Source organism: Aricia agestis, chromosome 13 (genome assembly GCF_905147365.1).
Source record: "Aricia agestis chromosome 13, ilAriAges1.1, whole genome shotgun sequence".
Lineage (NCBI taxonomy): Eukaryota > Metazoa > Arthropoda > Insecta > Lepidoptera > Lycaenidae > Aricia > Aricia agestis.
In genome coordinates, this window is record NC_056418.1 from 15,727,776 (window position 1) to 15,747,259 (window position 19,484).

The 19,484-nt window shown below is 39.4% G+C and overlaps 1 protein-coding gene across 1 annotated transcript in view; it reads right to left on the reverse strand.

The window, feature by feature from the left end:
* The window catches only part of LOC121733183, a 67,357-nt gene extending 48,088 nt beyond the window's left edge, over positions 1–19,269 (reverse strand). Inside the window, exons 1-11 of the mRNA XM_042123354.1 lie at positions 19,243–19,269; positions 17,918–18,022; positions 16,232–16,344; positions 15,198–15,444; positions 14,345–14,541; positions 13,486–13,710; positions 6,786–6,910; positions 5,399–5,513; positions 1,262–1,392; positions 999–1,098; positions 673–788 (exon numbers count right to left, since the gene is read on the reverse strand). Of these exons, the coding sequence (XP_041979288.1) occupies positions 673–788; positions 999–1,098; positions 1,262–1,392; positions 5,399–5,513; positions 6,786–6,910; positions 13,486–13,710; positions 14,345–14,541; positions 15,198–15,444; positions 16,232–16,344; positions 17,918–18,005 (1,457 nt within the window). The 5' untranslated portion in view covers positions 18,006–18,022; positions 19,243–19,269. The remainder of the gene's footprint in view (positions 1–672; positions 789–998; positions 1,099–1,261; positions 1,393–5,398; positions 5,514–6,785; positions 6,911–13,485; positions 13,711–14,344; positions 14,542–15,197; positions 15,445–16,231; positions 16,345–17,917; positions 18,023–19,242) is intronic.
* Between the last annotated feature and the right edge of the window lie 215 nt (positions 19,270–19,484).

The window sequence follows — 19,484 nt, forward strand, 5'->3', positions numbered from 1 at the left end:
TATTCACAAAACTTATTGATGATTGCCAATTCTATTACTATCTATTAAATACGGGCACAGAATATAATGAGGATAGCACCATGATAGATGGTGTAACAAATGTAGCTTATGACCTTGGGCATCCTCAACTGGCAGTGAGCCAAGGGACCCCCTGATTTATAACACTACCCCCAATAATGGCTGACATTGGAAAAAACAGCTTACAACGAAATATGGCGCTAGATATCGCCCCTGAATATATGATAGTTTATGTTACAAATATGTGATATTATCTAAATCCTTTACTTATATTAGGATATTTACTTAGTCGTTGACCATTTTTCGTTTATCGTGCGGCAATAATAGTTTTCCGGGAGAAAACCTACGTAGTTTTCCAGGACTTAAATATTATGATAGTTAAATTATTTTTAAGCATAACAAGCTTCATTAAAATAGGTAGGTATAGCGTTTTAAGATTGACGAGGTGACTGACTTTACATTTTTTATCCATCCTTTCATCTACAAAATAGCCATACTCACAAACTTACTATTTAATGTGGAGCGACGCTAGTGAAGGCTTTCAAGGGAATTTAAAAAATCTTTAACGTTATTCAAACGCGAAAATGAAGCCTCTTTGAAACTTTAAGTGTTTTCCACCAAAAGACCAAGACTACTTTTGACTTCGTTGCATACCTTCTTGAGTAGTGTATGTCGAGGGCGGGCGGATGTAAAGCCACGGTAACCGGTGCCACCTCCCACCACACTTCCAGCTGGGCGGATAGTATGTCGCATAGTACTCGAGTGCGTTTCTACAAGTGTTAGAACGTTATAGTCTGGCGGACCACGTAAAGCATCGCTAAATAACTCAGTGTCAACTAGAGATATTATGTTCTTAATACTCGTCTCCACTTACGCAAATATCAGCTGTCGCCTGGTAGGTCCATTTAGGAATTTGCTTGGACTATGTTGAAATTTATAATCACCAGACATTTTAATTCTTAAAATAAAAAAGTTCTAACCTTTGCCAGACTCGGTACAGTTTCTTCATCAATATAATCCTTCTTCAGAACGTCAACATCTGACGATACACTTTCAACAGGAACCTCCGTCAAAATCAACCTAAAAAACAACTATTTGTAATATAACTTTAAGGCCAACCTACTGCAGGAGACATTGAACTTAATCGTAGATATGGAGGTGAAATAACCTGACACTTTCTGAGACATTGTCGGATAAAACTGTAAAATAATAATTATTAAAGTATATCGAGATCAAAACTAACATTAGCACAGATCGTTGGACGCCCAGGGTCTGTCCCGCGCAGTAGAGGCGAATTTCCACTGATATACTGGACCCAGGAGGGAGTACCCCTCTTGAAGGCTTCGGGTAAACGGACTGGGCAGGCGGGCTTGACTGAAAGAAATTTAATAAGTGCAATATTTTCGCAACTTTACAAAACAAAAGCCCGACTGCACTGAAGCTCAACGCCGCACGTATTACCAAGACGAACGATAAGATACCTCTGCTATGCATAACATGATGTTCTGTTGCTTATAAATTAGAAAATTCTTTTAGGATCAGTCTGCAAGAGAGTAGCGCGTCATTATGAAGCACGCCGAATGAAAACTCATGAACATTTCCTTTCTGGGTCAGTATGACGACAAACCGTAATCATAATAGCTTTGTCCACACTGTGCCTTTTTCTGTTCGTCAAAGGCATGCGTTATAGCGCAGTCAACAGCGAACGTGAGGCATACCCGCGACGCATGCCCTCTGACCGTATCCAAAACTTAAAAAATTACAATATTGGCGTTGCGTTCCTTGACGCATTCAATTATTGAATGCGCCAATATGAAAAAAGACGAAAATTGAAGACGAAAGCGCATAGTGTGGACATAGCTCGTTAATTGCAAACAAGAGAACCAAATACCGCAAAAAAGGTATCATCAGCAGTATTTTTTCATTAACATCTAATGACTCCAAATAAATGCCAAAGTAACCAACGTAAATGCCAATGCCAAGTGCCAAGTGCCAATGTAAATGAAATAAAACTATTTTGCTAATATTTTAAAACCTATCATTAATTTTATGATGATGATTGATGCTAGCTAAAGTAAAGTCATAATACATGGAAATGTTTGAAATAAGCTTTCAAGTCAAAATTCACAAGGCAACTCCTTTGATTCAATTTCAATCCTTTCAAGAGCTCTAGACCTTCCTCTACTGCTCATCCTTTACAGAACAAAGCCTATTCAGACGTCTAGTACCTACTTGGCTTTAGACTTAGATATATAACTAGAATAAACGACCGTAATATTATGTTACAGTTTTAGTATATATTTAGTAGTATAAGTTTATAATATAAGCATATTATAAAGTTTAAATAGCCTCAACCCATCAGTCCGTGAGGTCATGACTCATGACATTTTGTCTTGTAATTATTATTTTTAACAAAAAATTAAAACCGACTTCCAAGGTAAAAACTATAATAACATCCTTATAATATGAACTAAAAAGTATTAAATAATAATTTTTCCTATCTAATAGTGCCTTTTTCCGAATTCGGCTAAACCTCGACTATTTCTGTACTCAATCTTCATCATTTTGAAGTCGGTACCGGATAGCTGAATCTTTAGTTCTCTGACAGAATATTTGAAACTTTTGGAACTGGCACCGACTTCAAAATTATGAAGATTAAGTACAGAAATAGTTGAGGTTTAGCCGAATTCAGAAAAAGGCACTATTAGATAGGAAAAATTATTTAATACTTTTTAGTTCATATTATAAGGATGTTATTATTGTTTTTACCTTGGAAGTCGGTTTTAATTTTTTGTTAAAAATAATAATTTCACTCTTTTTAGTTACCTACTAACCATCGCGTAAGAAAATACTTCAACCCCTTAATATTATCTTAATCTTGGTAAATGTTTACAAACCTACCCCAATTTATTTGACAAACTACTACAAAAGAAAGTCGACGGAGCCCCGCTACGCGGGTGACCAAAACACCCAGATATAGCCCCGCTATATCTGGGTGTTGTGGTCTAAGTTCCAACCTAACCTTACCTACTTTTGGACTTTCTAGATTGTGTTTGTTTTTGTTTTGGCGGGGGGCTGCGCCCCCCCGTCCCCCCCTTCGGTATCCGTGGCTGAGTAGTTAAGTAAGACCCACTCATCACAGCCTTGAGATGCCTTAAAAATACTTCGTAAACATCAGAAAACAGAATATGATCTTATCTGAAGATTACGAAAATCTCAAATGCGATTTTTTTCTAAACGGAGAGTTTACTGGCGGTGGATACGGTAAGTAGGAGTTTTTCTCACCCAAAACAATCCTCCTTAACCCATGTCACCAACATTTAATTGACGTAGGTTCCTAAACCTTAGCCAAATTTTTTAAAGTATTTTCGCCATACTTACAAGGGTCACATTTCGGCCTGTCATTCGACAGGGGTTGATTTTTGAGAAAAGTTTATCTGAGCATTTTTGCTCCCCTTGGGGGCGCCAAGGGGAGCAAAAACGCTCAGATAAACTTTCCTATCGATTGGTATATTCAAAAAGGGTGGTTATATGAGGTTAAAATTTTGACGACAATTTTTTCTGAGTATTTTTTCCATAGTGCCCCGTTTCCTTCAGTCCGACCCAAATGTGTGGCTTACGCTCTGAAGTAAAGGTTGAATTAGTTACTTATGTTCAATTTTGTGGTACTTGAAATATTAAAATATGTATTATGTAACAACATTAAGTATATTTTTTGTATTAAAATCGCTTTGAAATGTACCAAATAAATAAGGACATAACGTGATGACTGATGATATTTTATGGTGTTGTGTGTATATTGTATCCATATACAACCATGTGAGTTGTGACATTGGTGACCCTGACATGGTAGTGATGATGATGATGACGATAATGAATGTAATTTGCATAGTAGCATATGCTTTCAGTTCTTAAAACAACGCCTAAACCCCCAAACTTGCATCTATAAGGAATCCGGAGTTCTCTTAGTATCTTCGGAACAATAGTATACTTTGGTGCAAAATCTTGCGTTTTGGTAGCATATGCTAGGATGCTTCTCATAAAACCAAAATCACCATATGTTTCCATATAAATTTTGAAGAGTTCCCTCGATTACTCATGGACCCCATCATCAGATCACTTTTGTGAAAATGGGATCAAATTGGAGTGAAACCTATTATAACGAAACAAAAATTTTGAAAAATCGGTTCAGAAACGGCGGAGTAGTGGTTGAACATACAAAAATAAAATAAAAAAAAATATATCCACAGCCGAATATATAACCTCCTCGTTTTTTGGAAGTCGTTATAAAGAAAATCAGTCAGAATACTAATAATCCAAAATGTTTGATAAAATATAATTCGTATTGTAGGTATGAGAATTGGGCCCCTAGATAATATTATGTTTTCGCAGGCCGCAATGTAAATTATAGCTTACGTTTGATGAAGCCAACAAATGAAATTATTCACTGCGGTCTTACCCCCAAATTCATTTTCACTCTTCCATTATCTTAATTATAATTCTTTTGTTACACAGGTTTATATTCTTCTCTTTCATTTTGAATATAATTTTGAAAACTAGACTAACAAATAACAATGTTACGTCTAAATAGAAATTGTGTAGCATTTTATCTTGCTACGTAAAAATTTATGAAAAATAATTTTACCCTTTGAACACAGCAACCTAATTCTCGTATTAAACTTAAAGTGGGGTGCACCACGGCTGCACCAACTTACTTTAACTTTAACCATAACAAAATGTCAAATGAACTGTAAAATCTCTGGTTAAATTCCAAATTAAATTTAAGAATGAAACGGCTCAATTTCGCTTGGTAAAGCTCTGGTTTCCTCCAAAAGCGGCGCCGTCAAGCAGCGGCCGTAATACAGCGGTGAATGACGTCACTAGAACGTTGTCCATGCAAGCAATATGGCGCGGTTTCCTAGAGAACGGTAATTGACACCGTTCTCTAGGGAACCGCGCCATACCGCCCACATAGACAACGGTTTTAGTGACGTCATTCACCGCTGCATCACGGCCGCCACACGACGGCACCGCTCTTGGAGGAATGTTAATGTTAAATTTGACGTAAAACTCACGGTGTAGTCGTAATAAATTATTTTTTCCTGTCAATTTGTACGGATAATTCATTTTTTTAATCTCTCATCCCCATTAACTTTCACAAAATATGTCACTTGGACATTTGTCAAGTTCTGCGGTTATTATTATAGTTATTGCTAACTGTAACTAACGAAGCTTGTGGTGCAAGTTGCAACCCACCCTCAGTCTTTCAAATGTCTATCATCGAAATAATATAAGCGATATCTATTGTATTTAAATCGTCATCCAATTTTAGAGTTTTAAGTAGTTTAGACGTCTTACTTAATCTACAGTGACCACTTACCGTAACATCCGGCTTCTCGCAGCAACAAGACGTGTCGTTGTCCGAGCTGCCGTCGAACGGACACCCGCAGTTGCTCCACGGACGAGCTCTCCAGTAGTACTTGTAGGGTACTGGACTGGAAAATATTTGGGTAAAGTAAATCGTGTGGTTGCCGTGAGTTTTTCCGCGATGAAAACTAAATATTTAGGTTCTTATTAATTGCTTCTCCCTCGCAATGATAACAGAAATTCTACCAATAATTTTTTTTTTAATGAAATAAGAGGGCAAACGAGCAAACGGGTCACCTGATGGAAAGCAACTTCCGTCGCCCATGGACACTCGCAGCATCAGAAAAGCTGCATGTGCGTTGCCGGCCTTTTAAGAGGGAATAGGGTAATAGGAGAAGGTAGGGAAGGGGATAGGGGAGGGTAGGAAAGGGAATAGGGTAGGGAATTGGGCCTCCGGTAAACTCACTCACTCGGCGAAACACAGCGCAAGCGCTGTTTCACGCTGGTTTTCTGTGAGAACGTGGTATTTATCCGGTCCAGCCGGCCCATTCGTGCCGAAGCATGGCTCTCCCACGTAATTTCAAGCATAATAATATGATGTCCCTTTTGGAAGCCAACAGTAACTATAATAATATATCTCAATAAAGTCTTAAGCCTTAACCATCAAATAATAAGTACGGTCTACGGACTACGGTACGTAAATATATACCTGCCTGCCTGGGTGATTGTGATTAGAATAATGAGAGTTCATGACTTTGAACCTTCATAAAGCAATTATCAACTATATAAGGTCTTCTCATACTACATCTACTCATCCTATCAACTTGCAGAAAGTCCTTGAAATTACAACATGCTACGTAAGTTTGTCAATTTAATGCCGCTACATGAACGACAAGTTGCTGCTAAGTCGTTCACTAGTTTACAATCCATACTATTATTAAAAATGCGAATATCTGTCTGCCTGTCTGTCTGTTATCTCTTCACGTACCTCAGAACCAATGTTAAGGGGTATGGCGATATTTTGAGTCTCGGGAAATGACATAGAATTTTTTTTTCCGGAAAAATGTACGGTTCCAACGTGATGAACGAAATTTAGCGGGATAAAGTTGCGGGCAGCGTCTATTGTTTAACAAAACAACTCCTGAGGATCAGTGTCGATGCATTAAGATCACTCAAAAGTTAAAACTGATACATTTTATACCAACTACACAAGAAGATACAGCCGCCAGCTCTTTGGGCTGCCTGTTCTAATTTTGAATAAGTCATATTATAACAGCTATAAATGCATTGCTTCAACGCGCCACGTTGTGTTTCATCCTGTTTGGAACAACAAACTGCCAAATAGTCATCTACATGTCATGTTCTAGTTTCCAAGGCTCAATAAAGCGATTATTTCCAACCTGGCATTCTCCAGGGTGATGGTCTTTATCAGCTCTCCTCTCGGGGCAGTTCTCCCAATGTGGACGTAGTACTGGCAGGCCGGATCCTCAACACCGGTCAGTATGTCATAGTCTCTTTCATCAGCCTAAAATGACACAGGTTATTTTAGAACTTAGGTCTATAATAAAAATAGCTGGAGAGATACAAAATACAAGACCGGAGTTTGTGACGATTTCATATGTTTTTTTTTTTTAATTTCTCATCCCCCTAACGGTGTCAGGGTTTATTGTTTACATTAAATATTAAATACATTACATTCAAATATAAAACTTATAAAATTATTCCAATTAAACTAACGATTAATGATTAACAATTCAAATAAATAGCATTTTCATTAAAATAATTATAAATGTCAAAATTAAAAACAATAAAAATACAGCACAACATTTAACTACCCTATTATCACGGCTTAAGAATCACAATAACATACTCGAATTTCTCTTATTAGTATCACACACTATTCTCTTGCAAAAAGAGAGAAACAAATCCCTCTTTTCCCCCCCCCAGGATGCCAGGCAGATTCTCACCCGTCACCGATGTGCCCAATCTTTGCTCAATATCATATCTATTGCTAGCAAAAATTGGACACTCGAATAACAGGTGAGGAACCGTCTCCTCAACTCCTGGCTGACACAGGCACGACGAATCTTCCTTCAACTTGAATCTGTACAAGTAGAAGGCGAATCCGCCGTGTCCAGTCAGAATCTGTGTGGTGTGGTGTGTGATGTCTATCTTTTTGACTATCTTGTATGCAGCAGCAGCGCTTGGGAAAAAGAGCTTCGTGACTCCGGCTGTCCCACCTACTTCGTATCTCCTGTCCCATTCCTCAATCGTATCCTCTCTCAAGATACGCTTGACGAACGAAACAGGACACAGATCATAGTCAGGTTTCCTTCTCAATCCCAGCGCGGCCTCCTTGGCTAGTTCGTCAACCCTCTCATTCCCTCTTAACCCTGCGTGCGCCTTAATCCAAAACAGGGAGACCTCCCGCCTCTGCAAGGCAGCTTTTCGGAGGGCCGCCCTTGTTTGCACTGCCAGGGGATGAGGGGAACTAAGGGTGACAGCCTGGAGAGCCGATCTGGAATCGCTAAGGATACCGACCTTCGCCATTCCACTCTTGCAGGCTATACTTACTGCTCTTTGGAGCGGTAGAAGTTCTGCTTGGTAGACGGTGCAATACGGTGACAAAGCAAGCTTGACGGCCTTAGTCTCGCCTTCACCCTTCCATACGGAGAGTGCGGCTAAGACTCGACCCTCAATCTTGCTGCCATCCGTATAGATCCTATGGATGTGGCTGCTAACCACATCAGCAAACGAGTCCTCATCTACCATCCCGAACCTCAGCTCTACCTGTTCTGCCGGTTGTGGGTCCTCAATCGCAGAAGCCATTCGTTCCACCTCCCTGTCCCTCACTGCCGGGTATGACACCCCTTCTTGATCTCATAAAGTCTCGATGCTTCGAGTATTCTGAGATCAAGAGGGAGTATCCCAGCCAACAGCAGCGCAGAGTTCAGGGAGACGGTCCGATACGAGTATGTTTTGCAGATCTTCAGTGCAAAACCCTGTTGAACGTAGTTGAGCCTTTTTTGGACCCCCATCTTTTCCACGCTGGATGCCCACGCTGCCGATGCATACAAAATACCTAGTTGTTTCTATGACCGCCGTATAAATAATCTTAACTACTTGGGGGTTAAGCCCCCAACCTACTCTAGCGGCCTTGGCAAGCTGCTTGTAGCGCGTGATTGCCTTTTGGCAAACGCTGCTTACGTGGGCGTTAAACGTCAAGCTTTTGTCAATGATAAGGCCCAGAATATTTATCTCATTGTAGAACTTGATTTCCACACTCCCCATTCTCAAGCGCGGTGTGTCGTATTTAAGTCGTCTAGTAGACAACAATGCACAAGTATTTTGTGGTGCGAAGTTAAGCTTGTTAGCTGTTCCCCATTTTTTTATTATAATCTGTTGTTTTCTTCTAGGTTCCTCATCAGCGCGTTTTCTTCAGTGTTCGAGATTGCATCGGATGGCCGGGGGGGATGTATAAGGACCTTCCCCGGCCCTCCATTACTCCCGGCTCTAACACTGGCGAGTTCAACCTCTAGTTCTTTTATTATTTGGTAGAGCCTGTCTATAGCGGCGAAGGCTGCTTCTTTAAGTTCTATCTTAAAGGTTTTGGAGCTGTTTATACAACATTTTGCTCGCTCTAGACAGGTTCTACCTTCTCTTGTCCAAGGTTTGTTTGCGGCAATGGGGCTCAAAGTTTTTCTACAATTTTAACATTTTTACTTGTTTTTTAGGTGCTGATGGTTCCAGATTTTGTTTTCCTTTTTTAGGAGGTGTAACATTGCTTATAGCTATAGCTTCCAATTCGTCAATACTATTCCGCGCAGCGGAGGGCCTTATCGGCTGCGACAGGGCTGCGCCCACCTCGGCCTCGTTCCTATTCGTTGATGATACTATAAAGGTGTCGCTGGCTCGGTTTTGGGGAGTGCGTATCATTTTAACCGGGGGATTGGTCAAGGCAATTTGAAAATAATTAAAAGAAATGTCAAATGTTATAAATTAAAATTAAACGCAATAAATATACAGTTGCAAAATAATATTCAATTAAAATAAAAGGGTAAATGTCAATAAAATAAATTAAAATATCAATTAAAATATTGTCAAATAGTAAAATGTCAATTAAAACTCCTAAACTAACAGTTTCCCCAATAGGGGGTTAACTTTCTTTTTTTTTTTAATTTTTTTTTTATTAAATAAGGGAGCAAACGGGTCACCTGATGGTAAGCAACTACCGTCGCCCAAGGACACTCGCAACATCAGAAGAGCTGCAGGTGTGTTGCCGGCCTTTTAAGAGGGAATACGCTCTTTTCTTGAAGGTTTGCAGGTCGTATCGGTCCGGATATACTGCTGGTGACAGTTCATTCCAGAGCTTTACAGTGCGCGGCAGAAAGTTACGCGAAAAACGCACTGTGGAAGACTGCCACTCATCAAGGTGATGAGGATGATATGTTTTTCGCGTGGGACGATAGCGAAAAGTTGCAGGTGGTATGATTCCGAACAATTCCTCAGAGCACTCCCCGTGATACAACCGATAGAGGATGCAGAGTGAAGCTACATCTCGGCGTAATTCCAGGGGGTCCAAGCTGTTTGAAACACTATGGCAGTCAACAATTCGAGCAGCCCTTCGTTGGGTACGATCCATAGGGAGCAGTTGGTATTTTGGCGCCCCTGCCCAGAGATGAGAACAATATTCCATATGAGGCCGAACCTGCGCCTTCTGAGAAAGAGAGAAATAAAAATGAAATTAAGAAGTCTCCAAACTCTACGGCCAAATTAAAAGCGTTTGTGGGCTCCATCAAAAAAGTACTTCATCGTGAAAGAATGATCGAGGATAAAAACACCCTTTCTCGGATCAAGGCTTCGTCACAAACAAATCGGCAGGCTTTAGCAATGGAGGCTTTTTTGAGGGAACCATCTACACAAACACCGGCAAATAAAAACAAAAGATATAGGGCCGATCTCGGGCAAGTGCTCCCGCCAAAACTCAGACTGGCCCAGAACCCCGAAGATCATATAATAAATGCCTTCCTCGAGTTCCAGGCGATAATAAGAGCAAATAAGACCATAAAGCTCTTGACCTGCAATAAGATCATGCAGGCCTATCAGCGGAAAAATCAAAAGCTGTTAGAAGTGAGACTCGAGGATGCAAAAGCTGCCATATACGACAATGTCACCTCCACAATAATTGCCGGGGCGATGACAGGGCAGTATATGGCGGCGTTAAGTGCCGACTGCGGATTCGTGGTTCTGGACGAGGATGAGACAAAACGCACGGGAACTCTCAAATTTATCACAAAATCTGAGGATCCAATAGTGGTAATAGCGGAATGTACCAGAATAATGCTGGAAGACAGGATACTAGAAATGGCAGAAGTCCCCCCCGAATCCAGCATGGACTGGGATATATTCGCGAAACCTATCAACTACTCGTGGGTCAATGGAGTTCCTGGATGTGGGAAGACAACTTGGATCATTAATAACTTCAATGAGGAAACAGACGTTATAATAACAACGACAATCGAAGCAGCCGAGGATCTAAAGCAAAGGCTATCGCTACGAACTGGCAACAAAGTTAAAGATAAAGTTCGTACCATGGCCTCTTTGCTGGTAAATGGGACAAAAGAAACCTACAAAAGGTTGATAGTTGACGAGGCCCTCATGAACCATTTCGGCTCAATCGTCATGGCGAATCAGTTAACAGGCGCCAACGATGTCATCCTCATTGGAGATTTTAACCAACTCCCGTTTATAGAGCGTGAAAACCTCTTTAAACTTAATTACACTCGTCCAAACCTGGTAACCAGCATCACCCAGGATTTGTCTTGCACACACAGGAGCCCTATGGATGTGGCATACGCCTTAAGCATGGTCTATAATAACATCTATTCATCGAAGGAAATTGTACGGTCCCTAATGCTAATGAAGTATACAGGAGCGAGAATACCTAAAACCAATCTAAATACCCTGTATCTTGTCCACACACAAGAGGAGAAAGCAGCCCTCACTAATACAGGCTATGGATCGGGAACGGACTCTCGCGTCCTCACAATCCATGAAGCTCAGGGATTAACGAGTCCCTCGGTGATCATCATACAGACCAAGTCCCGAAAGCTGGCAATCCATGACAGCGTTCCTCATGCAGTTGTAGCCATATCCCGGCACACTAACACCTGTGTCTATTACACTGACACTGATGGAGACGCTGTGGCAAGCTTCATAAAAAGAGCCACGGAGGTGTCAACCGAACACATAAGAGATTATAACATAAAAATGGCTATAAAAGACAGGAACGATAAAGTCCTAAGCCACATGGCGGGTAGATTCGACACAGAACGATATCTTTTTAACACCCTAGAAACTCCACCCAGCTTGAGTGACCCCTCTCCACCAAGCCAATGTCACAACATCTAAAGGCAAAGGGTGGAGCAGCATAAAATCTAAGGAAATCGGAAAATGTCGGACCTACTGGCCGCCACACCGACTGGGACCTCACCGTTCAAAACATATTATTATTATTAGTAATTTATAAAACAATAAATATATATTTATTTATTATATGTATAATATATTATAGTCTATTCTACTAAGTATATATATAAATATAGATTACTTATGTTAAAAAAAAAAAAAAAAAGTGTCCATGGCGTGATGGACCACAATTAATTAAAATTCATAATATTATTTCAATTATCCTTGGTGCGAAAAATCTAAATAATAAAATAACAAAAAAAGGATATGGACGAACAGTTCATAGACGGCCACAATTTTATAATAAAAAAAAAAAAAAAAAAAAAAAGAACCTGCGCCTTGTAGAGTTGTAGGCGTTGGTCCGGACTGAAGTACTGTCTCGCTCTGTTAAGAACACCAAGCTTCTTCGAGGTTAATTTGGCCTTACCCTCAAGATGATATCGGAACTGGACTTCGCTCGATATGTTGACGCCAAGTATCTCAATGCTAGGGGAGATGGTTAAAGATGTGCCCTCGAAACGAGGATAAATGACCATTGGTGACTTTTTAGTGACCTAAACTAGCTACGATAGATATATTGTAGTGTGTCTAAGAGTCCCTAGGCGCTAACAAAACTTATATAAATATACCACTATCGACTACACTAAAAATAGTGCAGTTCGTCTTTAATTGCAATCTAAGAAATAGCTCCAATAGGAGGCTACTGCAGGTCTAGGCTTATTTACAACGTGTACCGTAGTTTTAACCTAATTTGGTGGATGCGGTGGTTTCTCGCTGGTATTGTGGCGGTGGACGTGCCCAAAAACCGCAGCTTCCTGCAGATAAAGCCAGTAGTATCTGACTAATAAGACGCTGTTGCAGCTGGCGCGGGCGTTGCTTCTTAGCTCAGCTATTTTCCAAATGCGATTTACTCCCCGTTGGTGGTGTATAATTTTTGTGATTCACGCATAAAAGAGCTTGCTTTATAATTTTCACAGGCGTTTTCTCATTAATAAAGGCACTCTGCTTTTTATCCACAGTTTTAAGTTTGGGTTTTGCTATATATTTTTGCCAGGCGCTCGAATGTTGGTAAAAAAATAATGATATGTAGGGTAGATAATTAAATTATTTAGTTGAATAAGTCCCTTTTGCGATATAAATATTGTCTTAAACTCACATATAATTTGCAACCCAGTTGGCACACACTGTTGTCTTCGCCTGGTTAAATTTTTTTCACAAACAAGTCACTTTTTGTACTTCAAATTTATTTTTAATTGCGGAGCAATACTGAGTCGTATTAACGCCGGTAGATTATCCGATTTCAAATGTTCCGAGGACTATCAATACTAATATTGTAAATGTGAAAGTCTATATGTCATGTCTGTTTGTTATATCGTTATGGCAAAATGTCCCGAGAATAAAATAAGATAAGGGAAGCGAAAAAACAACGGTTTCCGCGCGATAGTTAAATTTTGGCGCAAAGAACATCTCTAAACGTAAATAAACATTATTTACTGTTTAGTCACAGATATCAGAAACAATATCTCTATGTGTTTAGTCTTGCAGTCTGAAAAATCATTTGACAGACAAAAACTACCACTAATCACTAACGACCGCTATGTAAATGATGGGCTTGTCATTTAGAGTTCTCGCCTTCAATCGTATATGATGGGGCTCGTACACCACAGCATCAGCAAAGAACCGCAGTGATCGTACGATAGCAGTAGAAGACACGATCCGGAACAGCGTGGTATGGAACCCGACAGTAAAGGGACAGCAAACCACCGCAGCCGGGACCGTACCATTGGCGTAGCAGGAGGGGGATATGGTGAAACAGTCGGAAGATGCTATGGAGTTGCCGCTCTTGTCTTTTGATACCTGAAAAATTCGTGTGTAATGAGACTGATGATAGTGATAAAAATATTGATAAAGAAAAAGGCGAAAATGATGAAAAAAATAAAGATATGGATAGATAGAAATCAATAATTACAACAAAAATTTTGACTATAACAAAGGTGTTTGTGAAAAGTTTAATGATAAAACTGCAGCGGCGCTAAAATGGTCACATTTAGCAATTCCTCTCAATCAATTCAGCAAATGAATTGTCAAAACTGTCAAACTGACAAATGTCAAATCAGTACAAAAATACTGAAATGAATTGCAAGCATTGTTGCATTTTGCGATTTTAGAAAAATGAATCATATTATGATTCATAATATAATAAAAATAAATAAAAATTGTTTTATTTCCGAATACATTTGTAACAAATACTTTCAGAACGTTGATGCTAATGTGCCTACCACCGGTTCGGGAACTATCCCGGCGAGAAAAACCGGCGTAAGAAACTCGCACGGGGGATGATTCTTCAAAGCGACTATTTAGCCCCGCAGTTAGTTCGCGCTTAAGCGCAGATCGCGCTTAAGCGCGAGAGCGCGTTATCAATTAGAAAGTCCAATTATAAAGCCGAATTCATAATATTGCAAAGTTATAGAATTAAATCATATTATATTACCTCGGCCTGTAATATTGCTTTATTCAAGCCATTGTCGTCGGAGGTGAAGTCAGACCAGCATTTATCCGAGATAATGATAAACTTAGCACGACTATCAGAGTGGAAAGTGATAGGGACTCGCAGAGTGTTGCTGACGAGTGTAGCTCCGATGTAGATCGTATTGTTCTCGCATCTAGCAATACTGTCATTGACGATCACTAAAAATTAAGAGAATTTGATGAATGCAAAGGAGATTTTAATATACATTGTAGTATAAACTTGTATTATAACTAGTTGCACAAAATATTGTTGTTTCTAAAGAAGAAGCAAGTGATTTATTTAATGGTCAAACAGCACATAATAATAAACAAATTATAAATATTGAAAATTTTAGTTAAACTTATCACAGTCATGAGGTGGGAAAGCTTGCTTAAGCTACGCGTGCACTGGATCGGAATCGGAGCGTACGGAGCGTACGGATTTGTTGCTTTGTATTGATTTGTATGGTACTCGTCTACGTCTCGTCTCGTCGTCTATGGGTCAATTTATATATTTAGTGCAGAGTCAAAGCGCATCGAAACAAAGTATCAAAACTGAACATAGCAAATCCAACCTGAACTCCAAAGAGTTAACGCACACATTTCATATTATATACATTAATAACTAAATTGCCGATGCGGAATCCGAATGCAGTGGACGCACCCCATCGGCATTTCGTAAATGACGACGCTCCGTACGCTCCGATTCCGATGCAGTGGACGCGCAGCTTTATAGATCCCTTCCAATAAAAGCGATAGCCATATATTTATGCCAGAGCGAAGAAGAAGTTAAAAATTAAAATAAGGTACTTTTTACATGCATCTTGAGATATTACCGTTTAAGACTGGATGCTTAATATAACACAATATCGGTATCTTCAGATCCTGTCCTTCAGTCCTTATCACCACCTTATCTTCTATCTTCAATGGAGTAATGGGCCTGAAGTGGATCCTTACGATAGCATCACCGCCAGACAGGATGACCAGCTTGGAGCACAACTCAACTTGGAGCAGGTTGGAGGACGGGGGCTTGACGGAGACGCGAAGTTCTGAGGGTGACTTGTTGGTGATGCGAAGGCGTTTCTATTATGGATAAGAATATTACAGTATTTACCTCTATATTGAAACGAAAGTTTTATTTTTTTATGAAACAATAATTAGGGTTTTCAGTTGTCTACTTTTTTGATAACTTGTTTACGGGAAAGACGATTTGACATGGGGTGACAAGGAGAAAATATTATATCCAACAACTTTTATAAACGCGAAAGTTTATAAGAAGTCTGATGGATGTTTGCTACTTCTACGCTTACGTTAAACGCGTTAGCCGATCTCTGAAACTGAAAAAGCATTTACGCAAAAACTAAACTTAAAAGTTGTCTTAAGCTTAACTCATCAATCATCAAGCGGCAGCCGGCTGCCGCATGAAAATTGAAAATCTATTGTGTCTGCCATACCCACGATGGAGGTGCTACATTAGAACGAATCTTAATTTTGAAATAGATCGAATGTTACTTTATTTACTATGTTGTTACACAAGAAGAACCACATGTTGCATAGACATTGCAATATAATAATAATAATAATAATATCTATGGACGCTTCACACCACGTCAGTCTGGCCCCGTGCTAAGTACCTAAAGGACTTGTGTTACAGGTACCAGACAACGGAAATATATTTAATACTTTTATACTATACATATATTTAAGATTTTTATTATGTCATACACATATTTAATACACATCCAGACCCGGGAACATTGAAAACTTTTTGTTCCGTCGGCGGGATTCGAACCCGCGACCCCCGGCTTGAGCTACCAACGCGCTCACCACTGAGCCACAGAGGTCGTCATCACATATGCTTATTACTTACCGTGTACGACTTCCCGATTTCAAAGTTCACAAAACTGACAGTCGGTGGTGCACAGACGATGTTGGTGGTAGAGGTATGACGAACTCGTGGAGTTCTGGTCTCATCGCAAGTCACTGTAAAACATATTTTATTTCAGACTCTAATCAAATATTTTTATTTTTTTCTCGGGATAATATTATGACAAGAGTCGGGACTTATTACATTCAAGAATAATTTGAAAAGTACTTTTTCGCGTAAACTTAAGAAATCTTCATACCTCAATTTAATATTTTTTTACGCTTAGTACTACTGAACTGATTTTAATTAAATTAAGCATTAGAGACCGAGTCCCGAGAAAAAACTAGGAAAGTTACAGTTCTCGGACGCATTTTGGCTCAACGAAGTTGCGGGCAATATTTTCAATATTTTCAGCAGTTTCCAAAGAAAATTTTGCCAAAGCAACAAACAACTTCGGTTAACATACGATAAATTCTCTCCCAGATTAATTTACCAATCCCAGCTTGAGCGGATGGTTGCGTGAGGCCGTGTAATAGGACTCTCCATTTACCAAATAGATACAGACATGGAGTAAATGTCGGAATGAAAATTCACCAAAACTATTATGAGTAAACCAATACTCTGTATAAATATAGACGCTAATTGTTATACAGAGTGTAACAAAAATTTAGGGTGTGTACGTGTTCCTTGTAGAGAGTTCACGGTGAAAGTAGCAGCGCTGAAAGACCAAAATTTTTTTTCACTTTTGTATGGGGAAACTCGCGACGCTTGGGCCCTTGCCCATACAAATGTGAAAAAAAATTTTGGTCTTTCAGCGCTGCTACTTTCACAGTGAACTCTCGACAAGGAACACGTACACACCCTAAAGTATTATCACTTATTTTTGTTACACACTGTATACGAGTATAACAACTAGCTGTCCAGGCAAACGTTGTTTTGCAATATAATAATATCCCCTGTTTTCCTGCTATTCTCTTAAAGTTTTTACCGATTTTTTTTCAATAGACCTCAAGGAGCCCGAGACCTTTCCAACGAATGCAAAACCGTGGAAATCGGTTCGTGCTTTCTGGTTTTATAGCGTCCGCGTCAGGAAGGAAAACCCGACTTATTTTTATATATCAAATAATCATACAAAATAGTTCAAGTAAAACGTTTGTATGCACAGACATCTGGCTCACTTACTCTTCGCCGCACCAAAGAGACCTAAGGGCTTGATTACACCTACCGAATAGTGGCAAGACAGTGTCCTCGGCCAAGCACTCGGCATGTTTATTATGGATGTTCTCGGCCGAGGGCACTGTCTCTAGGCCACTCTACTCGGTAGGTGTAATCCTCAAAAATAGGACTGCACTGTGCCATAGTAAAAAGAGGGGAAGTAAGTTATCTTCATACAAAGGCAACGCGCGCGGCTTGTATGTGTGCGCCATAGTATCAATGCGTCGCCACGTACGGCACACAACAAAATCTCGGCCAGTTTTACTAGGCTGGTACCGTCGAGATTTTGTTGTGTGCCGTACGTGGCGACGCATTGATACTATGGCGCACACATACAAGCCGCGCACGGTGCCTTTGTATGAAGATTACTTCCCCTCCTTTTACTATGACTGTGCCTACCCCCTCCAACTTCGGCCAGCGATCTTATTGTTGTGCACAGCCTACACTATAACCATATTATCATATATCAGATACCATGTTTATCCACTACGGTAGGTTGTATGTCCAGCCTTTGTTCTCGTCGTTGCTCCCAGCAAATATTTGTCCCGTCTTCATATTGCATTTCGAGTATTTTTCGGTCTGAAAAGATATAAATGTCGCAGCCAACTGGTTTGAATAGCCGTTCAATCAAAATGGCGTTGTTCAGTCAAAGGGCTAGCTGCCCTTTGACTGAACAACACCATTCAATCACACTAGCTTTTTAATTATCCGTTTCAGTGTCAGTTTCATGATGTCTGCGGTCCTACGATGCGTCTTCTAAATAACTCTACAATTGGCCATGGAAGCCGGCCCATTTTTAGGATAGCAAACATACTACATGTACGTATTGAACACCGTGTCCCGTGGGGTAAAAACTTACACAGCGTACATTTTTGCACAGCGAAAACGGATGACTTTTCGCCTACTACGAGTCCACTACCATTTAAGTTGTGTGCTATACTTAGCAGACCGTACTTAAAAGGAATAATATTATGTGTTTTCAATATAAAAAATATTATTGCAGTTTTTATGAGTGTGGGGTAAAAATGTACCCCACGATGTTACTTAAGGGTTAACCAGTCGACTGCGACATAATAATTATGTATGCGATATTAGAGGTAGAAAAAAATAGTAAAAAAAAATAGTAGAGTTTAAACTACGAATAATAAAAACTAAATTTAAATAAAGTAAAACTTTGTTCCTTCAATACCTTCAACAAATAATCACATCTTTCAACAAAATTGAAACTGAAGCAAACATCTGGGACCAGTAAATAATATGAAAAACTTCATCTCGAGAAATGAGAACAAAATGTACATTCTGTAGACAAACATGTATGCAGTTCATACATTGCAGAACGATTGTACAAACTAGGTAGGGCTGCCTTCACCTAACTTGTCATCGCCGCGCCGCGCGCCGGCACAGAATATAATTATATTTTATACTCCGTATCACTGGTCAAACAAAAAAAAAAAAAACCGGACATCTGGCCGAAATGTGGTTATTTCCCCGGACACCTCTTAAAAAGTATTCAATATTATGACCTGCTAATTTTGCTAAAACATCTTCTTTTTCCTACAAAAATTTGTAAAAATCTGATTTACTCAAGTCCTTAAAATCGTACTTGATTTTGATCAGAGAAGAAACCGTGTGGATTTCTCACAACAAAAATGTCCGGATTTCAGCCGGACACTATTCAAAAACCCGGCCTGACGCTCTTCAAACTAGGACAAATCCGGGGAAATCCGGACGGATGGCAGCCCTACACAAAGGTTATTCGTTGAAAATTTTATAGAATGTTTACTATTTAAAATACTTACCTCGCAGTTTATTTCTTCTATTAGTAATTTGCTTAATAATTTTATAAAATTACATTTAAGTTCTAAAAAAGAGTAGTAAATACGTCAAAACACTTTTTATTTTGAGAAACTGATGGTAAAATGAGCAACTGACATTTTTAAATGAGTTATTTTTTTAGTGTTGCCGGGAAATACTTAAATAAATATTTTATTTTATTATATTCAGTAAAAACTAATAAAAATTATAACACTATTTACAGCAC